Source organism: Panthera tigris, chromosome C1 (assembly GCF_018350195.1).
Source record: "Panthera tigris isolate Pti1 chromosome C1, P.tigris_Pti1_mat1.1, whole genome shotgun sequence".
Taxonomy (NCBI): Eukaryota; Metazoa; Chordata; class Mammalia; order Carnivora; family Felidae; genus Panthera; species Panthera tigris.
This window is the reverse complement of record NC_056667.1, coordinates 18136641-18163102: the sequence shown is the minus strand read 5'-3', so window position 1 is coordinate 18163102 and position 26462 is coordinate 18136641. Positions and strand designations below refer to the sequence as shown.

General features: G+C 42.7%; 1 protein-coding gene across 6 annotated transcripts in view; it reads right to left on the bottom strand.

Moving 5' to 3' along the window:
* RCAN3 (RCAN family member 3) overlaps nt 1-26462 on the bottom strand; it is a 50071-nt gene that overhangs the window by 5171 nt on the left and 18438 nt on the right. The window contains exons 1-5 of one of the 6 annotated variants that reach the window (XR_006220843.1): nt 22118-23896; nt 14587-14760; nt 13196-13367; nt 11164-11316; nt 1074-1164 (exon numbers count right to left, since the gene is read on the bottom strand). Coding sequence is in view for 3 of the 6 variants with exons in the window: in XM_007083670.3 (XP_007083732.2) it covers nt 11132-11316; nt 13196-13367; nt 14587-14760 (531 nt within the window). In the remaining 3 variants the exon portion in view is untranslated. Of the gene's footprint in view, nt 1-1073; nt 1165-5879; nt 7976-8826; nt 9744-10134; nt 11317-13195; nt 13368-14586; nt 14761-22117; nt 23897-26462 lie in introns of those variants that run through there. The other 5 variants (XR_006220842.1, XR_006220841.1, XM_007083671.2 and 2 more) reach the window with 5 other exon arrangements.

Genomic DNA, 26462 nt, shown 5'->3' with positions numbered 1-26462 from the left:
CTCTCTCTGTCTCAAAAATAAATAAACTTTAAAAAAAAAAGATACTTAATCATTGCATATTTTCTGGTTGTATTTTGGCTATAAAAAAATGTAGTCAAGGAGTAAAAATACAAACCAGTCTAACTGAAAGAATTTTCACTGGAGGCTCACTCTTTAAAGCTGTGGTTCTCCTGGGGCGCCTGGGTGGTTCAGTCGGTTAAGCGTCTGACTCTTGGTTTCGGCTCAGGTCATGATCTCACGGTTTGTGAGTTTGAGCCCCACGTTGGGCCCTGTGCTGACAGCATGGAGCCTGCTTGGGATTCTCTGTCTCTCTCTCTCTGCCCCTCCCAACTTGTGCTCTCTCTCTCTCTCTGTCATTCATAAACAAACAAACATTAAAAAAAATGTGGTTTTCCTGTGACCAGTTTAGGACTGGACCTCCCTCACAGGTCAACTATTAAGAAAAAATGACACATGCAATGATTTCTCAATAAAACAAGGGAAAAAACATTAAAAAAAAAAATGACACAAGAAGAGAGGAAACATTTGGCAAGCATGACTGGTCAGTGTCAAGATGCCCAAGCTTGGCCTGAGCCCCTGAGCACGGGCCTTTCACCATAATGGAGTGAATGAGCCCTGTGGGCTCTACAAATGCCACAGAAGCAGAGAAAACTATGCAGGCTGACATGGTTCCTTCTGCTCTGTGACTAATTCAGTTCTCCTTGTAGAGAGGGATAGAGAGGGGATAAGATGCTCACCCACACAATCCTCTAACGTGCCAGTTCTGGGAGCAAGCCCCAATCACAATTCTGTGACCTTCAGCACCCTACAATGACCGGATCATTTCCACCTAATCTTCTGGGTGCCTGATAAGTAAATCCCAGAACAAGAAGCAGCCAAGTCTTTGACACTGGGAACAGGTGGCACTGGGAAATCAGTGCCCAGGGGCTGCTTCTCATTTGCAAAGGAGAACAAATCTCTGTTCCAGACTTTCCAACAGTTGCTAGAAACTTCTAATGAATAATCTGGGAAAATGACCAAAGTTATCAAGGAAATGAGCAATAGAAGACGAGTAAATTTGGCCTCTAAAATACCTTTCATTCAAAGGATTCACTCAGGCAACTTCTAAGAAATCATTTTTGGTCTGATTACTTCCTTTGGGGCCAAGAGGCTTCGTAAAATCTCCTAGGACAGAAGATTGCAAAATTTTCCATTAAAGATCTTAATTATTCAAGCGAAATAAGTCAGTCAGAGAAAGACAGATATTACATGATTTCACTCATATGTGGAATTTGAAACCCTTAACAGATGAACATAGGGGAAGGAAAAAGAAGATAAAAGGAAAAAGAAGATAAAAGCAGAGAGGGAGGCAAACCATAAGAGACTCTTGAATACAGAGAATGAACTGAGGGTTGATTGGGGTGGGGGGTGTCGGGGTGGGTTAAATGGGTGACAAGCATTAAGGAGGGCACTTTTTGGAGGAGAACTGAGTGTCATACGTAAGAGATGAATCACTGGGTTCTACTCCTGAAGCCAAGACTACACTGTATGTTAACTAACTTGAGAATGAATGAATGAATGAATGAATGAATGAAAATTTTAAAAAGGTGGAAAAAAAAGAAAACATGTAAATACTTTTTTAAAGTAAAAAAAAAACAAACACCTCAATTATTCAAAACACATTGAAGGAGGATAGCACCAGACCAAGAATTATCTTGATTACTTCTTTGAAGCAAAAGGAAATGGTGACTCTAGAGTCAAACCACATGCAACGCTTATTCATTTGGAACTCAGAAAACAGTGAATGATAGGTGTATTTTTTCCCACCACATGGGAGTAGAATCTAATAAGGAATCTACGTAACTTAGTTGGAGTAAGCATTTACATGTACACATCTAGCAACAGAATAGGTGGTACCTGATATTTTTCTGAAATATTTATCCTAAAAGGCATAGACATCTCCAATGAAAGCTGCACTTTACCTAAACAAATCACAGCAAAATAGTTTCTTCTAGAGCAATAATAGAAATAGCACACAAATTTAAACTAACCCTGATGTAGAATCAAAGGAGGAAAAAGAGAGGTATTAATAGTTTTTTAATGACTATGTAAAGGTTATATAAAGTCTAGTAATAAATCAGACTTCTTAGTTCACAGCACATCATCATCACTGATCCATATAAGATGCCTCTTATGTATTAGTACGTACGTATGTGGTTAACGTAGATCTTTTTATTTGTATATATTCTTGCACAGCACAGTACTGTCTTCGTATTTTAATTTACGTGACTCAAATGTTACACACATCTCACTGATGACTTTTGTCACGCGGTCTAGCATCCATGTAGCTGGGTAGATGGCTACTCTGTTGTATGCTTCTCTGTGGGGTCGATTTCCCAGAAGGGGACACCAGCTTGCTTCCATAAATAATGGTGCAATAAACATTCTCATTGTGTCTCCTTCCGGACCCCTCTGAGAATAATACCTTTGGGAATAATACCTTTGGGATATTCCCGGAGCAGAGCTGCTGAGTCAAAGATTTTGTTCTTATTGAAATGACTAAGTACTGCCACATCCTTCCTCAGAATAACTAAACCAGTCAACACTCCCACCTGTGTTACATTGGGTTTCCTGTATCCGCACCCTTTGGCTAGACTTGGCATTATTTACTTTCTACATTTTTGAAAATCCAGTAGGTATAAAGTGGCATCTTGTCGCTTTACTTTACACATATCTGATTACTGGGTTTGAGGGTCTCTTGCAGGCCCCCTTTACTTTTCTGTCAATTGCTGTTCATATCCTTTACCCCATTTTCCTACTGGGATGCTTTTCCTTTGGATTTGCCAAAGCACCTCATATATTTATTTATCCCGTATTTGGATTGCAAATATCTTCTCCCTATTATCTGTCGACACTGTCCATGGCATTCTTCACAGACTAAATCATTAGTTCTGATGTAATCAAATAATTTTAACCTTATAGCTTATGCTTTTAAAGTTTGATCAAGTCTTTCCCTTCCTCTAGGTCACAGTGGCATTCTCCTACAACCCATTCTATTAACTCCATAGTTTTACATTCTATATATATTCTGGTCTTTAAGCCATCTGGAGTCCATCTCTGTATGTAGTGTTTGACGGGGAACCAAGTTTTATTGACCTACCTATACTAAACCTTTTCCCCCAGCACCATCGACCAGGCAGTGTAGCCTTTCTCTGTTTATTTATGATGCCTCTCTATTGTATATTAAAATCTTCTGCAGGGGCGCCTGGGTGGCTCAGTCGGTTAAGTGTCCGACTTCGGCTCAGGTCATGATCTTAGGGTTTGTGGGTTCGAGCCCCGCGTTGGGCTCTGTGCTGGTGGTGCGGAGCCTGCTTGGGATTTTCTCTCTCTCTCTCTGCCCCTCCACCACTTGCACTCTCTCTCAATATAAATAAATAAACTTAAAATTTTTTTACATTTTACGTAGACACTGGTCTGTGTCTATTCTTCTTTTAAAAATTTGACTTTTCTTGTATCAATCTCATGTGACTTTGTAGGTTGTCTGAATATTGTTAGGGCAACTCCTGCATCTTTTTTCTTTTTAAGGTTGTCGTAACTGTTTTTTTTTTTTATTCTTTTAGAATAAGTTTAATGAGTGTAGTGTAAAAAAATATATAGCTGGAATTTTGACAAAGATTCCATTGCATTTATAATTTGGAAAAAATTTGACATTCCTAAAATATGAAGTTATCCCACTTAAAAGCAGGTACTTAAATTATCATGTCCTTATTAGAGTTCGAAAGTTTGTTTATGCTGATGTTTTGTTGCAATTATGAGTGTTATTGCTTATATATTGGTCATTGATGGTGTAAGGAAATGCTACTGGTTTTTCTAAGTTATTCTTGTATTCTCTGCTGAACTTTTGTAGATTCTAATAGTTTTATCAACTTGGTTTTCCCATTTATTCAATCAGGAAGGCCCTTCTGCTACCCCAACCTCATAACTGTCCTCCTTAGAGAAATTAATAAAGAAATTTTAATTCACAAAACTACCCTTTAATCAGACTCCATGTCAAGATTTTAGTAGAATGTTTCTCTAAATGTTCCCCGGACAGCAATGCAATGAAACACTTCTGGGCAAAAGGGCTCTGTCGCTAATTAGATTTGAGAAACACGGTATATCCTAGTTCAAATTAATTTGCACTCTCTCAAATTAAATTAAAATTAAAAAGTTCCTAGAAGCATGGCAATACAGAAACTAGTCAACTTTCCCAGGCATTTTGACCATAAGCTTTTCACAAATAACATAACTATCTAAATACTTAATCTACAACTAACTTATAGTTATACCTTCTATGTCTTAGAAGACTGGGAGATGTTTAGGAAGATTTGAGATGTTGCTCATGTGTATAAGAATTTTAATCCTTTCTCCTTCTAAATTAGAACCATATTGTGATGTGTTCAGAAAAGGCAGCGGGAATTTCTGCCCACTCCTGCTATCTAGTTTAACATGTGTCTTGGTGATAATTGGACCCTGACACATACACTGTTGAATTTCACTTTTAAGTCAGTGTATTTTTTTAAATAAAAATTTTTTTTTTCTAGGGGTGCCTGGGTGGCTCAGTGGGTTAAGCGTCCGACTTCGGCTCAGGTCATGATCTCACAGTCCGTGAGTTTGAGCCCCGCGTCGGCTCTGTGCTGACAGCTCAGAGCCTGGTGCCTGCTTCGGATTCTGTGTCTCCCTTTCTCTCTGCCCTTCCCCTGCTCATGCTCTGTCTCAAAAATAAATTAAAAAATTAAAAAAAATTTTTGTTTTCTAAATGTTTTATTTTTGAGAGACAGAGAGAGACAGAGCGTGAGCAGGGGAGGGGCAGAGAGAAAGGGAGACACAGAATCCGAAGCAGGCTCCAGGCTCTGAGCTGTCAGCACAGAGCCTGATGTGGAGCTTGAACCCACAAGCCATGAGATCATGACCTGAGCTGAAGTTGGATGCTCACCGGACTGAGCCACCCAGGTGTCCCAAGTCAAGTCTATTTTCATGAGGTAAATTACTTAAACCTTTATTCTTCTATTTTCTATTCTGCATTAAAATAATCATTTTATCCTCAGGTTATCTGCAGTGGTTCTACAAGTTGTTGTTTCAGCCCAGGAATCCTTAGCTCAAGTGCAATCTCATGCTAACGCCATTCTGCACAAGGAATGCAGGTGGGTCTGAAGCAGGGTGCAAGGTCCCACTGACTTGGGAGCTTGGCTCCCCCTGGAGGCAGCCCTGAGGAACACAGCTTGAAAAAACATCTGTTTAAAGGAGAACCGTTGGGGACTAATCCGCTTTTAGTTTTACTGAAACAAAACACTTAACAATTTTAAGAGGCTTTGAATCCTAATTCTTCCAAAAAAACCCAAAAGATTTCAGTTTAACAGAGTAGTGGAGCATGGTCCACCTGGAACGGAGGCAGGAAACTATGGTTCTAGTCCCAGGTTGGCTACCACCCAGATGTATGAATTTGGCAATTCTTCTTGGGCATTTACTCATAAAGACGCATGCGTGGGGATGTGGCAGCCGCTGGACAGACTGGTGTTTGGGACTGTTCTGCTGAGCTCTCCCAGGGGCTAGATACCCTTCTGGTCCTCACTTCTCCCTCAGTCCCTTCAAAGGGAGCAGCTGTTCACCTTTGTTTGGTAATCAGTTTTACATTACACTTTATGTACGATTTCATTGGAACAAAGAATAGAGCTCTATGGCTGAAGAATTAAGTATATAGTGAAACAATCACTGCACTAGATAAGCTTTACAGTCATTTTTAGCTTCAGCATTTGGGGCTCAAACTTAACAACCCCGAGAGATCGAGAGTTGCCTGCTCTACCAACTGAGCCAGCCAGGTGTCCCAGTGTAAATGACAGTTATTAACAATAGTACAAGAACTCAATCCAACGGATGGATTAAAAAAAAAAAAACACCTCATTTTATTTTTATTAGCTTTAAAAACAAAACTTGTTACAAGTAATCACAAGGATTCCAAAAAAATTACATTCTGCTTTTGTCACTTTGATAGGACAAGGAACGTTTACATGTCCTAAAAATACAGGATAGCCAAAGTTGACAAGTAACGAACTACTACAAATTACGGACTGTCACTTCAAGCACACTAAAATACGGAATACATGTATATAAATTACTGACCAGTTTTCGGAAGTACAATGAATATTCACTATAATTTATAGTACCAGAAAAGTAACGTGCCCATGAAGATAACACAAGATCACAAACATGTTCAGATAAAATGGCAATCCAACTCCTGGGTTCGATGAAGATACAGTTGGAGGACATGTGCGCTGGCAGCAGAAACGTGGATCCCTCCTGTCTGGGGCCCCCACCTCGGGGTGACAAGCCGTGGGAAGAGGAAAGCGCAGCCACACGAGTAGCCACCTTTCTCTCTCCGCAGTCCCCAGTCTGGGGTAGGCAGCCTGGGCACTAAATAGGAAGCAATACAGGAAAGCGCGTATTATCTGCATAGAGATCTTCCGTTATGACAGAATGAACATTCAGTCGAAGCGGTGCAGGAAACTCCAAGGCTCTGCGGCCCATAATTGATTTTGCTTCAAAAGGAAACACAGTTTACGAGAGAGACCACGTGTCTAATGTAGTAAAAGGTCTTTACACTTCTGTTTAAATGGATGGAGACACTTGGACTCAGCTCAATGTTCGTTTTTCTTAAGCTTGGCTGTAAACTTCTATTTTGAACGTGACCGTTTTTATGATCTTTTTGGTCGGTAAAACCTAGCAGTTGTGGCAACTTCCTGTTGCTTTGTGGCTTGTGTATTTGGTAATAAAAACAACACTCTTCAAGGTATTGGCATTTTCCCGATTCATGGTTAAACACAACGATGGCGTTCCAATGAAAATGATCTGGCTGGCCCGGACCCCAAGGGGAGTTCACAAAGCAAACGAGTACTTGTCATATTGTTGAACAAGGTTCATAAACCTTTTTCTTCAAATGTATTTAATTTGTTAAAAAGTGAGCTTCTATTACAATGGACTTACCTTCCAGCTGGGAGGAATGAATCCCCTCACCTTTTGTTCCTTTATATTGTCACACGGATAAAGTAATTTGTTTCCTTTCATACAGGACGATGCAGATGCAGGTGGAAAACAGGAGCACAGTGGGGGGGGGTGGGGGGGGGAAGGAAGGTTGACCACGTTCACCTGGGTGACAGGTATTAAAAGTACACATCTTCAGAGAAAAGGCAGATACCAGCAGACAGGGAACTCTGATGCACCAAAGAAAATCATACATTTTCCACTGCTTAATTATGTTTGAGATCTTCCCTTTTAAAAAGAAAGCTATGGTCTGTAAAAGAGTCTATCTCGAAACATGAAGCACAGGTCAGTCTTCAACCTTTTACAAGCACTGGGTAATGGTGTCATATTCCACTGCAAACTGCTTCCAAATCTGACGAGATCTCACGCTGCTTCCTGAGAGTCACATCTCAAGTATGACCGTTTATATTTTAATCTCGTTACGACTAAAATCTAGGAGAGCGCACACAAAATGTCAACATAATTGCTGGCTACCAAAATGCCATTATTTAATGGGATTCCAATCCCAACAGCACGATGACAACAGAAACACAAACACGGAACATAACTTCACTCATGAAATTACTAAGTCACTACCTTCATCTGATGTTTCTTGTTCACTGTATCCCTTCAGGGGGAGATAGAATTCTTTTCCCTTTTTTTTTGTCTGTCTGTTTTCTTATGACAGAGATTCACTGCTTCTGAGGGCCTCTAAAGAGGCCTACGCAAGAAAAAAGTAGAAAAGGCCCAAACACGGGAGCCAGGAATGCAAGCTAGTCCCTGCGAGCTTTGAAACAAGTCGCATCACCTCAGTTTTCTCGTCTGTGTCACAGGAGGAGTAGAGTACGTCATTTTCCAAAGCCTCCTTCAGCACAGTGGCTCAGGTTCTGAGAGAATCTAGTCTTCACTTTCGATCACAACAGTTTTTGAGACGAAATCGCTGGGAGTGGGAAACAAAATGACCATTTTCTAAAAGAGCGACAGTGCTGTTCCTGTCCCATCTCCCGGCAGCTCTGATTCAAACACACCGTGTTCTATCTGAACCATTTTGTTGAGCTTAAAAGTTCCTGGTAGCGTTTACTGGGCTCTCAGTTATGTGGACAGGTTTAGTGTATAAAGTCTCAAGAAGCAGACAGTAAGAAGATCAGTCTGCTCTCCTGCTCTCTGCTCCCGAGGGCAAGGGAACTGTTCACACCCTTTCTGCCTCTTAGAACCTTCAACCAGTCGATCCTCACACCAGCACACTTCTTAAATGGGCTGATTTCTGGTTTTATCAGGTGGGTATGCTGCAAGAACCTACAACGGAAGAGCCAACGCACTGCAGGTTCTGTTGACTATTCTCATTAAGTGCTATGATTTTCTTATCCCTCACAGACTGTTTTTTTCCTAACACAAAGCATCATTTTCTTTCCTCACAATGCTCTAATTTGATTCCCGAGAAGAAGTTATGATTTCCAAAGGGCACATAGCTACTCTACTATCAGTTCAATCTAAGTAGTAACTCAACTTCAGAGAAGAAAAATGTAGCTAAACGTATTAAAAGGAACTTAAAAAAAGAACACGAGCCTCATCTCTTATAAGGTGGTTACATGAGCTGGATATAAAAATGGCCAAAAAAAGGACAGAGCCCATCATACTTGTTGAGAAACTGGTTAATTTCACAATAGTTAAAAGTTTATGGGCATTTAGGAGTTTTTCTTTTAGCATTCACCTTATGGAACTACATTAGAGGCAATGAAAATATTAATGTTTTCCATTCAGAAAAGTTTAATATATATGACATATTTTATATTTAATATATATTTATTTTGATTTAAGTTTTTCAATGTATTCAATACTCTCAAAAAAATAAGAACAGAGAAAAAGAAAATATTCAGGTAATTTGCACTGCCTGACTTTAAAACCAGGTTATGTAAGTTAGGGATAGACTATTCTTTAATTGGAAGGAAGACCATGAAAGCCACGCCAAATAATAAAACATCATGGATTCTGATTACTTAGAAAATTATAGCTAATAAACATTACCTAAAAGGAAAAATTTTAATTCCCACCTGTTGAAAATACACACATTTCCTGACAGGGTCCAATCTGCAATGATTAGTGTAGCCAGGTAAGATTGAAAACTGGCAAAATGGGAAATTTAGAATGCAAAGCAAATGTATCAAGTGACTGTCAGTTAAACTGCCAAACAATTATCTGAATTTAATAAACTGCTTATGAGATCACAAATTTCAACTGAATTTATATTGAAGCTTAGTAGCAGCGAACATCTATAAAGAGGAGAGTGTATCATCTTAGAGAATTTGAGGGCAAGGAATATATAGAAAACTTTTTTTTTTTGGCAATACGGTTTAAGTCCTCAGAGATAAATCTCTCCATAATAAGAACCTCTAACCCACAAAAACATGCTACCAAAAATGTACGGACATCCTGGCATGAATTTGTGTTCTTCTCTCCATGTGGGCACAGCCTCCTTGGTTTATTGGTCCAAACTCCCATGTGCGGCCCCTCACACACATGCCAGGGGGCTCCAGACATCTGACACATGGAGGAAACAGCACAGTGAACAGAGCTCAGCAGAGCCACCTGACCAAAGCCAGGTTTTCTTAGTTATGAGACTTTTCTATAAAAGGATTACAAAGTCTGAACAGACCACAGAAAGTTAAAAAGATGCTTGCTTCTGCTTTAGGGGCTTCCACTATCCACTCCTGAAACACAAGTAAGAAACGATTCTGTTTTAGGGAAAAATGCCAAGTGTAAGCCAGAGTATAAAAGACTGCACCAGGAACAGAAGTCTGACTATCTGAATGATCTCAATTTCCCCCATCTTTCCCTAACTCAGCGGAAAAGAATACGTGTGTCTTTTCTTCCAAAGGAAACTGGAAAATGTTTAAATAGGCCATTAAACATTAGTCTTTGGAAAACCTTATCGGTACCTTTTCTAATTTAAAGTCAATGAAGGGGCACCTGGGTGGCTCAGTCGGTTGAGCGTCCGACTTTGGCTCAGGTCATGATCTCACGGTCCGTGAATTCGAGCCCCGCGTCGGGCTCTGCGCTGACAGCTCAGAGCCTGGAGCCTGCTTCGGATTCTGTGTCTCCCTCTCTCTCTGCCCCTCCCCACTCATGCTCTGTCTCTCTGTCAAAAATAAACATTAAAAAAAAAAACCTTTAAAGTCAATGAATGACACACACAATGTTTACCATTGAAAAACTCAACAGGTGGCTAGCGACAGTTGGGTATGCTACAGGCTAGCACGTGGTCCCACATGGCAGATCGCATGAGCCACCTGAGGTCCTCGTCAGTCAAACTCTCTGGTGGTATGTCCTACTTCCAAAGTAGCAGTTCTTTCTCTGGGAGGGACGGTGCATTGGGAACAGTGGTCTGTGCGTCACCGTCCTCTTGAAGTTTAACAGTAACAGGGAAGAGACTAACACCCACACGGATTTGTACTATGTGATCCCCATAGTCAAAGTGAATTTGGCATTTCCTCCCCAAAGCTAAAGAAAAAACTACTTGAGAAAAATGATTCTCTATCAATCACTTTACATTTCAGATTTCTTTCCGTGCAAAAAATTTCACGTATATGGAGGAACAATTGACCTTTGATCAACAGAGTAGCTGGAAGCTATTATACCATTACAAAAGTACCCACAGCAGATTATTGAAATTGTAAGACTATTTTTAAATTCATAAAAATGGTACTGAGCTCGGTGACTACCGCTTTAGTTTTTTGGTACCCCATGCGAAATGGAATCAGGGAAGTTACCATTGCTGGAGGGAGCCAGAAATCAGCCAAATTTCCTAATTTGCTACCGCTTAAAAAATGGGCAAGAGTTGCGACGCGTTGGGGGCCCATCCTTTCATTTCGTGTGCTGTTCGGAAGATCTGTTAAAATTGCGACCAGGTAAAATCCGCCACGACTTGATAGGGCTATGTCTGCAGCACAGGCGTGGTGGCAAAACACACCGCGCCCCATTCACTCCCAGCCTCCCCCACACACAGGATCAGCGCCAATGACCGGCAACGCTGCAGAGGGGCACGGGGCTCCGGTGCTGAGCCCACAAGGGCACCTGCCTGGCACCACAACCAGCGGCCTCACAGCGCCCCATCGAAGGTCTGGGGCTCACCCAGTGCTGCGGCTGGAGGTTCGGGGCGCCTCGTCTGGGTAATTTTCTGTTTGGGGTTTTTTGTTTCTTCTGCCTCTTCAGTTTCACTGTCACAGACATGAACCACCACGCTGGGTGTCGACTCAGTTCCTGCATGGAGCTCGTATTTCTCTCCTGTGGAGGTAAACAGCAAGAACAGGTGTCTGTGTCTTAAAACTTCTTGTTCCACTCAGTTTTGGCACGAGAGATAGGATACTTGAAGGTTCTTAGACAGTTTTGCCCTTTTTTTTTTTTTTAATTTTTTTTTTTAACGTTTATTTATTTTTGGGACAGAGAGAGACAGAGCATGAACGGGGGAGGGGCAGAGAGAGAGGGAGACACAGAACTGGAAGCAGGCTCCAGGCTCTGAGCCATCAGCCCAGAGCCCGACGCGGGGCTTAAACTCACGGACCGCGAGATCGTGACCTGAACTGAAGTCGGATGCTTAACCGACTGAGCCACCCAGGCACCCCCAGTTTTGCCCTTTTAAGAAATTAGCTGGTGAGGGGTACTGAGGTCTTGGGAGTTAAAATGGAAATGCTAATTACTGTTGTATGAACAGTATGAGTGAACTGCTTAACTTTAGGATGATTTTGGTTTTCTTGCAGGAGAGACTTGTAAGGTGCCAGGCAGCATCAGCAAGCCCTTTATTATTTTTTTTAATTTTTAAATGTTTATTTATGTTTTTTGAGGGAGAGAGAGAGAGAGCGAGTGAGCGAGCATGAGCAGGGGAGGGGCAGAGAGAGAGGGAGAGACAGAATCCGAAGCAAGCTCCAGGCTCTGAGCTGTCAGCACGGAGCCTGACGTGGGGCTCAAACTCCTAAGCTGTGAGATCATGACCTGAGTTGAAGTCGGACACTTAACCCACCGAGCCACCCAGATGCCCCAAGCAAGCCCTTTATTATAGGACCTCATACATCTAAGATATAGCCTATAATGTCTAAAAACAACAGTAAGCCACCTCCCTAAAAAGCCTGTTTCCCTCTATAAGAGGCATAATATTATTGTAGGTGGACAACCAGCAATGGCATTGATTTCTTATATTATTTTAAAGAGATGAGAGAAATCAAAGAAAAAGAAATGAAAATAAGTAGAAGAATTTAGAAGGAATGGTTTGGTATTGCCACCAATTCCTTGAAGTAAGTCTTCAGTGTAGACAAGGTAACCAACATTCACTAACGGCCTGTTATTACTAGTAGAATCTGCAGCAGTTAAAACTGTGGTTACATTTATTGAGTATTATGTATATAACATTTAATCCTTCTACTGAGTCCACACTGAATGGGAGCTATTACGACCACTACTTTAGATGAGAAAACAGGTTCAGAAATTGGAGCTAAGTAACTTGCTGAAGATCACAGTTCGCAGGGCAACCGGCATGTGACTTTTGGTCTCGGGGTTGTGAGTTCAAGCTTCACATTGGGTGTAGAGATTATTTAAAAAAATAAAATCTTAAAGGGGCAGCTGGGTGGCTCAGTCGGTTAAGCGTCTGCCTTTGGCTCAGGTCATGATCTCACAGTTCCTGAGTTCAAGCTCCATATCTGGCTCTCTGCTGTCAGCACAGAGCCCACTTCAGATCTTCTGTCCCCCTCTCTCCTTCTCAAAAATCAACAAACATTTTTTTAAAATCTTAAAAAAAAAATCACAAAGTTAGCAAACACTAGAGTTTGAACCCGGATTTATTTGACTTTATCCTCCACTCTGATCGTGTTGCTACCAGTTGGCTAGAACACAAATCGCTGAATATGGCCTTTAACACAAAAGTTTCTCAGGTTTCTCATGCCTGCGGGGCTCAGTTAGTTGAGCATCAGACTCTTGATTTTGGCTCAGGTCATGATCCCAGGGTCATGGGATCCAGAGCCACATCGGGCTCTGGGCTGAGTGTGGAACCTGCCTGAGATATTCCCTCTCTCTCACCCACCCACCCACCCCTCTGCTCCTCCCCCTCTGCTCTCTCTCAAAAACAAAAAAGTTTCTTGGGGGGGGGGGGAAAGGAAAGATGAAAGTTTGTTACCTGGTCCCAGTTTGGAAACTGCACAGAGTAAGTCATAATTTATAACAGGTGTCGCGTCTTCCCCCTGCTTCCACCCCACCGGAGGCGACGCGGGAGGGGAGATGAGGAACTGTTTGACTGGCTGGGGTGGCAGTAAATACGACTTGTCCCGTGTTTCACTGGACATCTGTACCTGTGGGGAAGGACGGAGGTTCTCAAGACCAGGTTGCCACGGGGCTGTTTCTTCCTTTTCATCTTCAGGCTGTGACACCTCTTCGCAGACCACGAAAGCCAAGCCCCCGTCCACAGCCCGCACCCCCCAGCGGCGGCCGGTCCGTTTAGTTTACCCCGGGGCACACACGGTGCACAGCACAGAGCCCACGCACACCGGGTGTTCGACAGCTGCCTGGAAGAAGCAACTGACAAACAGACGAAGGAACAATGAATGGTAGGAGACCTACATGCCGATTGTAGAAGAGATTAGGTCACATCGGCTGCATCTCAAGCAGCTCCACTGAAATATCCTGACAACTGTCATCTAGGTTTTCTGCTTTTTTAAAGTTTATTTATTATTTTTGAGAGAGAGAGAGAGAGAGGGAGCGCAGGAGGGGGGTAGAGAGGAAGAGAGAGAGAATCCCAAGCAGGCTCTACATTGTCAGCGTGGCACCTGAAGCGGGACTCAAACTCATGAACCCAGAGATAATGACCTGGACTGAAATCAAGACTCGGACGCTTAACCGACTGAGCCACTCAGGTACTCCCCCCCCCTTTTTTTTTTTAATTTGAAAGTTAAGACCAAGGGGGAAAAGCATCAGTTGAAAGTAAAACAGCCCACTTAATACATGAATAGAGGTCAAAAGCCTTTATGTCATCAATTCTTCTGAGGAGAAATTAGTTTCAGAGAATTCCACCAATAGGGATTAGAACAGTAAGCACTTCCGGTTCTTGGTAACCCACAGGCTCCCAGAAACAGCCTTTTTTGCACGGTCCTCGCTACCCCCCTGGTCATCCCTAGGCTGGCAGCCATTTTCAGTGAGGGGGTCTCGTATGAATCACACAACATAGAAACGGTTTCAGAGACGATTTTCTCAATTCTCCCAAGGATGTCACATCACAAGTGCACGGGAGAAAAGTTAATTCACTGATCTTAAGGTGTCAGGGCTTCACCAGTTGAGAAATGGTGCCCAGAAAAATGAATTCCTTTGACTATCAGTATAAGCAAAACAGAGTTAGGAGGGAAAATATGCTTAATAAATATTTATATATCTGTAAAATAAAGGAAAAATACTTTTACATTACTTGCTGCTTGGGATTCAAAGACCTCTGATGCAATAAGCAAGAAAATGGAGAACTGACGGTACTTTGGGAGGAAAGGAGGTTGAGAGAACAGTGCCCTCCCTGTCCACCCGTACCTGTGCGAAATACAGCTTCAGCTTCTTCCCATTGAAGTCTGTTTCATTGAGTTCTATTCGTGCTCTTGCTGCTGCTTCTGGTTTGCTGAAATTTATTCTGACTCTTCTAAAGCTTTTGAACAACTGAAATGTCACTTGGTCATCATAGACAGTGAAAAGTGCTTCAAATCTCTCCTAAAAATCGGGGAGCAGCAGGGCAGGGGAAATGGGGAGGGGGGAGAAGAAGGAAAACCTTTAGCAAAAGGAAATTTAATTAAACGTAAGTAATGGGATGGAACTCATGATTTACCGTTTTTCCAAAAACGTGTACTTTTATTGCAGGTGTACATAGGTATCCCATTGTCATGGGCTAAATTCAGTAATTTGCACCTATTTTAAAAGTAATTAACTTTATGAAATATTGTATAGGTTCGAATTATAAAATAAACAAATGTCAAGTATAAACAAAGATCTAAATACACGCAATCACAGAACAAGAACACTGTACTGGTTTGAAGTCCCCACTGAGCCAGACTGGCTTTTTCCAGCTCATCTGTTTCCTCCTTCAAAGTAACCATTTCTGGGTTTTGTGCTTATTATTCCCATGCTTTTCTTGATAGTTTTACATTTATTTGTGTCCTGAAAGACATAACCACATTGCATGTACGCTTCTGTGACTTTTTGTGAGCTTTTCCCCTTACATTCTGCTCCTAAGAGTCTTCCTTGTAGCTTTAAGTCGTTTTTTTTTCCTGCTGCTACGGAGTATTCCACCCAAGAGCCACACGGTGATTTATCCAATGCTGGTGGAATCTGGACTGCCCCATATTGTCTGCTACAGTGGTGCCATGAACATTCTTGCACACATCTCTTGGTACCTAAATGCAGGAGTTTCCCTGGCGGACCCACCTATAAGTAGAATTCGTGGGCCTTACACTTGGCCCATCTTTAACTTCAGCAGATACCGCCAAATAGTTTCCCAAAGTGTTTGTACCAGTTTACTCTCTAAGAGCAGACATGTGCTATGGTTATGTCTTTGTCAACACATCTTTGCAGGCATCTTTGCTTAATACGGACTTTTTATTAATGGGAGGTAGGGGCTTGCAAATGGGCTCTGATGTTGGCTATCATTCACATTTCTCTGAAGATTGTGGTTGAGCCTCTTTTCCTGTTTATTGGTTATTTGGGACTCCTGTTAATGTCGCATGCCTGTTTATATCTTTTGCCCATTTTTCTCCTGGGTTGTCTTTTTTTATTGAGTCATGGAAATTCCACAGAAATACTAATTCTTTGTCAATTAAATGGGCCATAAATATTTTTTTCCCAGCTCTTTTTAGTGTGTGTGTGTGTGTGTGTGTGTGTGTGTGTGTGTGTGTGTGTGTGTGTGAGAAACAGAAGTTTTAGATCTGCACATTACTGAATTTATCAGTTTCTTCCTTCTGTGCTTTCTGTGTCTTAAGAAATCCTTCTAGGGGCGCCTAGGTGGCTCAGTCAGTTGAGTGTCCAGCTTTTGACTTCAGCTCATGTCATGATCTCAGTTCGTGGGTTTGAGCCCTACATAAGGCTCTGTGCTACAAGCACAGAACCTGCTTGGAATTCTCTCTCCCTCTCTCTCTTTGCCCCTCCCCTGCTTATGCTCTCCCTCTCTCTCAAAAGAAAGAAAGAAAGAAAGAAAGAAAGAAAGAAAGAAAGAAAGAGAGAGAGGAATCCTTCTATATTCAGATTGATGTTCTCCTAGATCATTTCTCAAAGTATTATGGTTTTACCTTTGAAATTTAAGTCTTTTCTCAGCACAAATGACTTTTATGTATGAGGTGCCCCACCCCACCAGCAATGACTATCATTTTCTATCACTCTAGATTAGACTGTATTTTCTAGAGTTTTGTATAAATGGACTTTTTTAGGGGAAGGGTACTTCCCAGTTGTATCTGGAATGGCAGAGTTCCCTGAGATCTAGCTTCAGGGGAACATTTTATATAAATGTACCTTTTAAGTTTATTGGGGGGGGGCAGGCAGTGGGGGGAGGGCAGAGAGCGAGGAGGACAGAAGATCCCAAGCAGGCTCTGCTGACAGCAAGAGCCCAACCTGGGGCTTGAACTCATGAACTATGAGATCACGACCTGAGGCAAAGTCGGAAGCTCAATCGACTGAGCCACCCAGGCGCCCCTGTGAATGTACCTTTTTGATGTCATTAGCTTTTAATTGGACGAATTAGTCCACTGTTGTGATCACTGATATTTTTGGATGTCCTCCATCTTATTTTATCTACTTTCCTCATATTTTCTATGTTCATATTCTCTCCTCTTTGGCTTTCTTTTCAATTTTTTTTTTCATTTTCTATTTACCCCCCTGGATAGAATTTCTATGAATGATGCTAGTAATGTGCATTTAGCATCTTCTTTACAGACACATAATATCCTACAGCCATAGTCCCTCTTTTACAAAAGCAAAACAACAAAATCTTTTTCTCAAGGTTCATTTGGGAATATGTAATTCTACAAAATTAGCATTGTTTGGTAAAAAAGAACTATATATATATATATATATATATATATATATATATATATATATATATATCCTAAACATCTGAGACGAAATAGAGCAATAAAGAGCGAGTTATTCTATAAGGCTGAGAAAAAAAAAAAAAGGTTCTACTCCCATTTGTTAATAAATGGCAATAATGAAAAAAACCCAACTTCAATTACTGGAACAGCAACATTAACTTTACTTTTATGCAATTTAATAAGTGAAATGTAACAAAACAGACCTAAGAAAATTCTCAATACTTTAAGAAATATTCCTTAGGCTTGCCAAAGATAACATAATAAAGGAACCTGAAAAATACCTTTGTTTTTGGTTTATGTGCAGAACCTTTAATTAGTTGTTGATACTGAATTAAAAATCATTTGTTAACTTCTCTCAGTTTGAATATTTTCCTACCACTTTGCAATATTTTTCCAATGTGAAAATGTGAAATGATTTGTGATCAAATATTTATTCTTCTAATGTTCAAATATCCCTTGTGATTTAGAAAACATAATTTACTTAAAAATTACATTATTTTTGCTCATTCATCTAAAAAATACAGATATTAAGGGGCACCTGGGTGGCTCAGTTGGTTGAGCATCTGACTTCGGCTCAGGTCATGATCTCACAGTTTGTGAGCTTGAGCCCCCAGTCAGGCTCTGTGCTGACAGCTCAGAGCCTGAAGCCTGCTCCGGATTCTGTGTGTGTGTGTGTGTGTGTGTGTGTGTGTGTGTGTGTGTGTGTGTGTCTCTCTGCACCTCTTTCTCTCTCTCAAAAATAAATAAACTTAAAAAAAATTAAAGGGGTGCCTGGGTGGCTCAATTGGTTAAGTGACCCACTCTGGGTTTTGGCTCAGGTCATGATCTCGCGGTTTCATGGGTTCAAGCCCTACATCAGGCTCTGCGCTGGCAGTGCAGAGCCTGCTTGGGATTCTCTGTTCCCCCCCTCTATCCCTTCCCCACTTGCAATGTCTCTCTTTCAAAATAAATAAACTTTAAAAACCTACATATATTAAGCAACCAATTTGTATGTCAGACCTTACACTGAGTGCTAGATTTCCAATGTACCACAGGCTGCTCCAAAGGGAGGTGAACTTTAAGACTGACTCTATTCTTATTTACTATATTATTCCTACATATTAAAGTAATATGGGCAACTAAATTATTAGAGATATAGTTAGGATTTTTAAACAGCACATCGGTCTTAAAAATAAATATGAACATGCAAGTATATGAAATACTAATAATTATAAACACTTCCAGGCATGTTTGATAGTTTCCTCAGTATCCATTTTATTTATTTTTTTTAATGTTTTTATTTATTTTTGAGACAGAGAGACAGAGCATGAACAGGGGAGGGGCAGAGAGAGAGGGAGACACAGAATCTGAAGCAGGCTCCAGGCTCTGAGCTGTCAGCACAGAGCTCGACGCGGGGCTCGAACTCACACGCTGTGAGGTCATGACCTGAGCTGAAGTCGGATGCCCAACTGACTGAGCGCCCCCCTCAGCATCCATTTTAAAGATGGTTGGCTTTGTCACTTTTTTAAAAAATTAGAATTGAGATTTTGTGAAATTACATTCTATTTAATTCTTGGCAGATGCTCACATTTTGAATTCTAAGCAAGTATTAAAATTCCCACGTGAGACAGTTAAGAAATATCAACACTGAAGGCAGTGGAAATGAAAAGCAAGGAAGAATTAAGCATGATTTATAAAATATTAGTATTTTGTAATTCTATACATTGAACAGTTTCCCTTGCCAAGGGTAAGAGGACCATATATTTATTCCTAATTCCCACAACAATGAATTTTTTGTAGTTATGGTAACACTATCTTGCAAACAAAACAGCTACTCCCTGATCACATCCTCCTGTTTCCTTTCAAAACACTTTTTCACTCCAGAAACATACTGTAACTGAATATAACAGGAAGGTAGCAGTGGGTTCTATGGATCTCTCCTATTTTCAAAGATCTGCGAATGGATTCAGAATTATACAAAAACAAAGCCAAGCAAGAGCTGATCAGTATGCTTTTTCTAAGTTTTGTTAGTTCTTTCTCTTTCCCTCTCATTTTCATGAAGAATACAGTTTGAGAAATGTGTGATTTCCAGGCACCTGGGTGGCTCAGCCAGTTGGGCGTCTGACTTAGGTTCAGGTCATGATCTTGCGGTTTACAGGTTTGAGTCCCACCTCTGCGCTGACAGCTCAGAGCCTGGAGCCTACTTCAGATTGTTTCTCTCTCTCTCTCTCTCTCTCTCTCTCTCTCTCTCTCTCTCTCTCTGTGTGTGTGTGCCCTTCTCCCACTTGTGCTCTCTCTCTCAAAAATAAACATCTAAAAAATTAAAAAAAAAAAACAAAAACAAAAAACGTGTGATCTCCAGCTATGAAGTGCGGTAGGGAACACAAAAAAGTAGGCAAAACTATTACTGTTTCCTTTTGAGGAACAACGTGAGAGCCCTTGGCTGGTAGCTCCGCCCTTGGCTGGTAGCTCCGCCCTTGGCTGGTAGCTCCGCCCTTGGCTGGTAGCTCCGCCCTTGGCTGGTAGCTCCGCCCTTGGCTGGTAGCTCCGCCCTTGGCTGGTAGCTCCGCCCTTGGCTGGTAGCTCCGCCCTTGTGTGAATCCACAGGTACCAATAGGCAGATTCCTGACAACCTAGCATTAGCACAAAAGGGGTTTCGAAGACTGCAGACTGGAGGTCGGAATTAGCACGGCCTAAAAATAACTTGTGACAAGTAGAATTTATTCAGAAACAAAATTATTACTTTTCTCTTTAGAATTGTTTTAGAAATAATTCACTTTTGAATTCACTTCTGAATTCTCAAATAAAATTAACACCATCCTGTTAAAGGGTGGTCTTGCACATTTACTTCTGATAAGCAAATGAAGATCCCATAAAACCCAAATCGCCATTGACCATTCTATTTTTCCAGTGGTCTCTTCGTGTCCCCTCGGGCAGTACCACATCTGTAGGAGTAACACAAATAATTGTGCCTAAAAATCGATCCCCGAGGCTTTTCCTGCTATAACAGTTTTCCACAAAATACAGACGCTGCCTTCATACACTGAAATCACTGGCGCAATGAGTCAGCAGTAAAAATGGCCACAAACAGGGGCGCGTGGGTGGCTCAGTCGGTGAAGCGTCTGACTTCGCTCAGGTCATGATCTCACAGTTGATGAGTTCGAGCCCCGTGTTGGGCTCTGTGCTGACAGCTCAAAGCCTGGAGCCTGCTTCGGATTCTGTGTCTACCTCTCTCCCCTGCTCATGCTGTCTCAAAAATAAACAAAACATTAAAAAAAATTCTTTTAATGGCTACAAATACTTTGCACCTAAAATATGTGAGGACAACATGTAACCAACAGCTTTCTTGGGAACTCAAGAAGAGTACTTTGCAGCTGGGCAGGAGCCACAAAAAACCCATTAAGAGAGAAGAGCAGAAAAGGTCTTGTGCGAAGCTAGGTTTCAGGGAGTGACAGATGAGGGTGGCAGCTAAGCGTTTATTTCTTGACCTTTTACCGGAAATACCACTGCCCCGTCCCCTGTTCCCCATCCCAAAGCAGAGAATGTGGGGTTCATCAATTTCACTGAGAAATACATTGTGAAAATGATTTTGCCGGACCCCTTTGCCTTGGACTAAAAGAACCCGAGGACCCCACCACTTCTGTACGAAGGAGAAGGAACAATTTCACTGTTGAGAAGAAGCGATGCTCAATCCATTCAGCTGTGGAATTATCTTTGGAGTCCTACGGCCGGAAATTTCTCATGTTCTATGTCTGTCTGTAAATCCGAGATAGCAAATCCTGTCTCTCCAGCAGGTTCATGGATGTCAGAGGTAAGGCCTCTGTGTCCACCCAGGGAAAGGCAAGTGCCTTTGGTGCTCGTCAGTATCACTGCTGACTCAAACAGGCAGAGGGATGGAATTCACGGACCAGGAAAAAACCAGCATGCATGCTCCTGGGTATGGTGAATTTAAAACTTTGATAATCTGAGCACTTGTAATCCTTCTGGGCCCTAAATTCAGAAGTGCTAGAGGGGAGCAGAACACACAGAAAACTTAAAAACCTTCTGTAACTTTTGGCCTATGGCATGCATGTTGCCTTCAACACCTTTCCAGCTCAGAAAGAGGCATGAAACTGAATTAAAATTCAAGAAGATACGGGATACTATCTGTTCAGTATTGGTTTTTAGGTTTTAATGGTTCATACTAAGTTTACAAATACATCCGCTGCCTTTATTGGAACGTAAGTTCTTAGGCGGCTATGATTCCCGCCCCAATCCATAATATCTCCTATACCATGTACACGAAAAGTAGTCAAACCAATGATAAATCATTTTTGATGGTAACAAACTGCAAACTGGTAATAGGGTCGGGATGGAAATATCCTTGATGAGAGTGTCCATCACATGGGTAAATACTGCTAAAACTCACCAAATCGCACACTTAAGACCTCTACATTTTACTGTAGGCAAGTCTTGCCAAATCAACAAAAAAGAGAAAAAAGGAAGAGGGAAAACAAGAGGAGGGATGGGATGAGGTGGTGACTGTGGCCAGCTGTGGAGGTGGGCCTTAGCCCTCACCACTGCTGAGCACAGCCTGTCAGGCCCAGAGCCTCGCACACGGGTGGCGGCCTTCTGCCCAGCCGGGAGCACAGCAAGGCTACTATTTCACGTGGGGACAACACACCCTGAGTCGTCACTAGTAAGTGCGGTTATAAAAGCTTCTCCTTTTGTCTTCCACGGCTCGTTGAAAAAGATGTGTGACTGTGCCTTTACAGAAGATGTGTGCCCAATGCAGAGGCCATTTTTCAGCAGTTTGGTGGCCAATCACCACCCTGAAAACACCTAGAAAACGGTTCGCCACTGAAGGAGGGGAATGAGATCCACAACCACACCACCACAGCCAACTGGAACACGAACATTTAAACTGATGAGTGGCAGTCAGGGCCTCTACCAGGAGGTGCGACCCAGCCACGCTCTCTCGTTCACTCAGTTTTGGAGTTCCAGAGGTGCTGCACTCAACCAGTGCTACTCACATGGTACCTGTAGCCCATCAGGAAACAAAAGCACTTTTTATTTGGCTTTTCTGGGGAATGTTTATCGGAAAGGCGCAATCTTTGAAGCCCTCACTGTGAGAACTTCCAGCGAGATCCCAGCTCCTGACAGTCCCTGGGCAGCAGCAAGGGCCTTTTCTTTTCAGCCTGAAGCCTGGTTGTTTACTGAAAAGAGCAGAGGAGACAGAGGAGCAGACTGTGAGGCCTCCCGGAGGAAAAGGGCAGATGCAACCAACTTGGGGAGCGAGCAGACACAAGGAGAAAAGCAGAGAATGCTGTCTTGCTCAGCCTGTCTTCTCCTACCCTGACCATTACTGTGCTGCTGGTGGGCATCTTGAAGAGGCAGTCAGGTTACAGGTGGGCATTACCCAACGTGAGGACTCAAGGTGGCCCGTGGTTTGTAAGCTCATCCAGGCCCTTGGGCTCAAACACAGTTTTTGATCCGACACTAGAGGTGAGAAAGACCACAAAAGTGAGTTCTTTCCCTGAAAACCGTGTGAACTTCCTCAGGCACAAGGGAAACAGCGTCAGTCACCCAGACTGCCGTTCCAAGGCTTCAGCTGGCAAGGTCAGTATCGTATATTCACGCACAAGGAAATCCATGATTCTGCCCTCTGGGGTGTCCAGCTGAATCTCTACTTCCTCTTTTCTCTTCTCCCCATTGATGAAGTAGGAAAGATGAGGGAAGCCCAGGTTCAGCCTGAACTTCATATCTCGTCTCAGGCTTCTATCGAAGTCAACGCTGTGGTCTCTTTCCTATGACTTTGGTGATGGAGCACTAGCTCTGATGAACATACCAAACCCTCCTCTATATCCATTCCTGAGGAACAGAAGCTCTCTGCTCACTGGCCTTTATCATGGACAAAATATTCCTTCTTCATCCAGTTAACAGAGACTGGTCACTTCTCCAAACACGAGACCACAAAAGGAAGACCTCAGGAGGAATCCCTAACCTGGAGGGACAACTTCAGGAAGGTCTGATGGCTTCTACCAGGCATTTATCTCCTCAAGTAACAGAGCTCTAGAGCTAGACTGTCCGGATTTGACAGGCAGTTTGCTTACCTTTGCTGTGCCTACTTTCCTTACCTGTTAATTGAGGATAATAAAAGTACTCACTTCATTGGGGTATTATGGAGGACAGAGCGAATACTTAAAGCTCTTAGAACAGGAATAGTTCTCTAACAAGTACTCTAACAAGAATAGAGTACTGTTACTGTTATTAACACAAATAGGGTAGGGCTTTGACAATATTCCACTTGCTATTCTGTGGTCGCAAAAAAACAGCTGCTCTTCTGTACGAGGCGGATTCCCCAAGAAGGAGGTGAACGCACAAGCAGTGACACAGTATGAACTTGATGGCAGGTACCGTGGAGGCTGCCAATGGAAAATTAGAATCTGCCATTCCTAACAGTCCGTTAGGAACCGTTCAGATGCGTCACATTGCTGGAGCAGCCACCTGGAGACATGCCCTCCCCAGAGACCTGGGTGTTCTGGGCAACAGTGTACCACTCATTGATGACATCAGTGCCCTGTCTTCTCAGGATCTTCAGAACTTGACCTATGCCCCCTGACCCTTCGAAGCAGAGAAAGTGCTTCTCTGTTAGGACACTGAGGAACTTGTATTACTCTGCTATGAACCTGGGACTTGAATTGAGGGAGAAGATAGCAGGGATTTTTTTTTTTTTTTTTGTAGTTATAGCAGAATTCTCCACATTGAGAAAATACATTGTTTTCACTTCAGTGGCTTTTAATCTTCTTATTTTTTTGTTTTGTTTGCTATTTCTTATAATTTAACTGTTTGGTGGGGCGCCCAGGTGGCTCAGTCAGTTAAGTGTCTGACTCTTGATCTCGACTCAGGTCATGATCTCTCGGTTCATGAGATCGAGCCCTGCGTGGGGCTCTGAGCTGATGGTGCAGAGCCTGCTTGGGATTCTGTCTCCCACTCTCTCTCTCTGCCCCTCCCCTGCTCATGCTCTCTCTCTCTCTCAAAAATAAATAAACTTAAAAAAAATTAACTCTTTGGTGATGGCCTTGAAAATGCTTTGCAGGGTAGCTGGGTGGTTCAGTCAGTTAAGTGTCCAACTTTGGCCCAGTTCATGATCTTGTGGTTCACAATTTCGAGCCCTGAGATGGGCTCTGTGCTGACAGCTTAGAGCCTGGAGCCTGCTTCAGATTCTGTGTCTCCCTCTCTCTCTCTCTCTGCCCCTCCCCTGCTCATGCTCTGTCTCCCAAAAATGAATAAATGTTAAAAAAATTTTAAAAGAAAAAGAAAATGCTTTGCTATGTATTCATGGTGCCTGGCTAGACCAGGGGAATGAAAAACCACTTCAAACAAACAGAAATGGATATGATGTTATTAAAGTATAAAAGGAAAATGTGAAGCAGAAAGACATGATTCTTTTTAATCAAGGTCAGTTATGCACAAAGATCAAGAATGTTCTATCCTCAAGCTTGCCCATGTGCCCAGTGGTTGGCAGTGACTTCGGGATCTATTTCTGTGGACTCCATCTAGGGTGTGTGTGTGTGTGTGTGTGTGTGTGTGTCTGTTGAAATCTTCCTCACTGTTCATCCACACTCACTCGTTCAGTAAGGCCAGTCCTACCCTAGGTGCTGAGGCTACAAGGACCACATACTGATTGTGTGATTTATTCAAGGATACAAGCTTGTTTTCTCATGGTGTTTTCTTCAAGGACATTAGAGGGTGAAGGTAATTTTTAAGGCTAGAGACCCATCTTTCCAAAGACATGTGAGCTTGAAAGAATGTCACAAACAACAGTGGGAAGAAACTTACATGTATTATTTGTCCTTTAAAAAGAGAAATGTAGCTTTCTACCTGAACATTTAGACAAGAAGCTTTTAGGCAAAGCCAAGTATAGTTGGTGTGTCCATGCTGATGGGAAGCCGGGAGCCACAGTAGCCCTGAGCAGGGTGTCAGAGTTCCAGTGGGGTGAGGAAGGTGGTCACCCGGGAGGCAAGCCTGGCATGGGGGGCCAGAACCCAACAGGGTTCGGAAAGAATGCCCATGAGGGGCAGCCCAGCACAGGGTGTGGAAGCTCAGGGGGCTGAGGAGGGTATCCACGCAGGAAGACTGCCCAGAGCAGGGGAGGAGGAAAGTTATCTCAGCACAGGGGCAGACTGACAGGGTGTCGAAGCCCAAGTGGGGGGAGAACGGGGAGAGAAGGGTGAGGAGGGAGGTCTGTGTGGGGAGGTATTCCAGCGCAAGGTCACGGAGCCCAAGTGCGGTGAGGATGTGTCTGTGTGGGAAGGTGGCCCAGCACAGCATACTGGATCCTGAGTGGTGGGACCATCAGAACCTGGATGGGGTGAAGAGCACTTTCACATGGTGGGTCTGGGTGCAAGGTGTTGGAGGACGGTGGGGGTAAGGAGGGCGTCCACATGGGGAAGAGGGTGGACGCTGGCAGTTAAATACAGAGGGAGTGACTGAGTAGGTAAAAATAATAAGATAACGGAAGCTAATTTTCTCTCTGTCAAAGAAGAGTTACAAATTTGGAATGGGAGAAAACTAGAAACAAATTCTTTGGTGCTGGACTGGGGTTGGAAGTAGAACTGTAAACACACATGTGCATGCATCTAGGAATTTCCTAGCTCTGTCCAGCAAGCAGCCCAGGAACAGCGACAGCTAACTACTCACATATCCTGGTTTCTAAACACTGTTCTCCACTGGAAGGAGTCAGGGCTCCTAGGAGAAATGGCGGATTCTAGGGCTGGGGCAGGCAAAGTACAATGAGATAATTCTGGAATATCTTGTGCTAGAGAGTTTAAGGACGTACGCAAAGAATGGTGGGCACATGTCAAAAAGACACAGAGGCCATCTTGAAGGGGCAACCACTGCCCAAACCTGGGACAAGTCAAAGTAATGGCAGTTGACAGATTAGACCAAGGAAGAAGATAGGAAAGCATGGGGCGCCAGGGTGACTCGGTCGGCTAAGCGTCCGACTTCGGCTCAGGTCATGATCTCAGTTTGTGAGTTCAAGCCCCGCGTCGGGCTCTGTGCTGACAGCTCAGAGCCTGGAGCCTGCTTCGGATTGTGTGTGTGTCTCTCTCTGTACCCCCAACACTCATGCTCTGTCTCTCTCTGCCTCTCAAAAATAAATAAAAATGTAACAACAACAACAAAAAGATAGGAAACTATGAATTGTACTGATATGAATAAATGAATATCTTAAAACACTGATAGGGAAACAGAACACTTACAAATACCTCCCACAAAATAATTATAAGGAGAAAGAGAATTACTTGACAGTGGACACACCTGGGAGATGACCTTAATCAAGGGCTCAAAGTGAATTTTGTCGGTAATGGGACA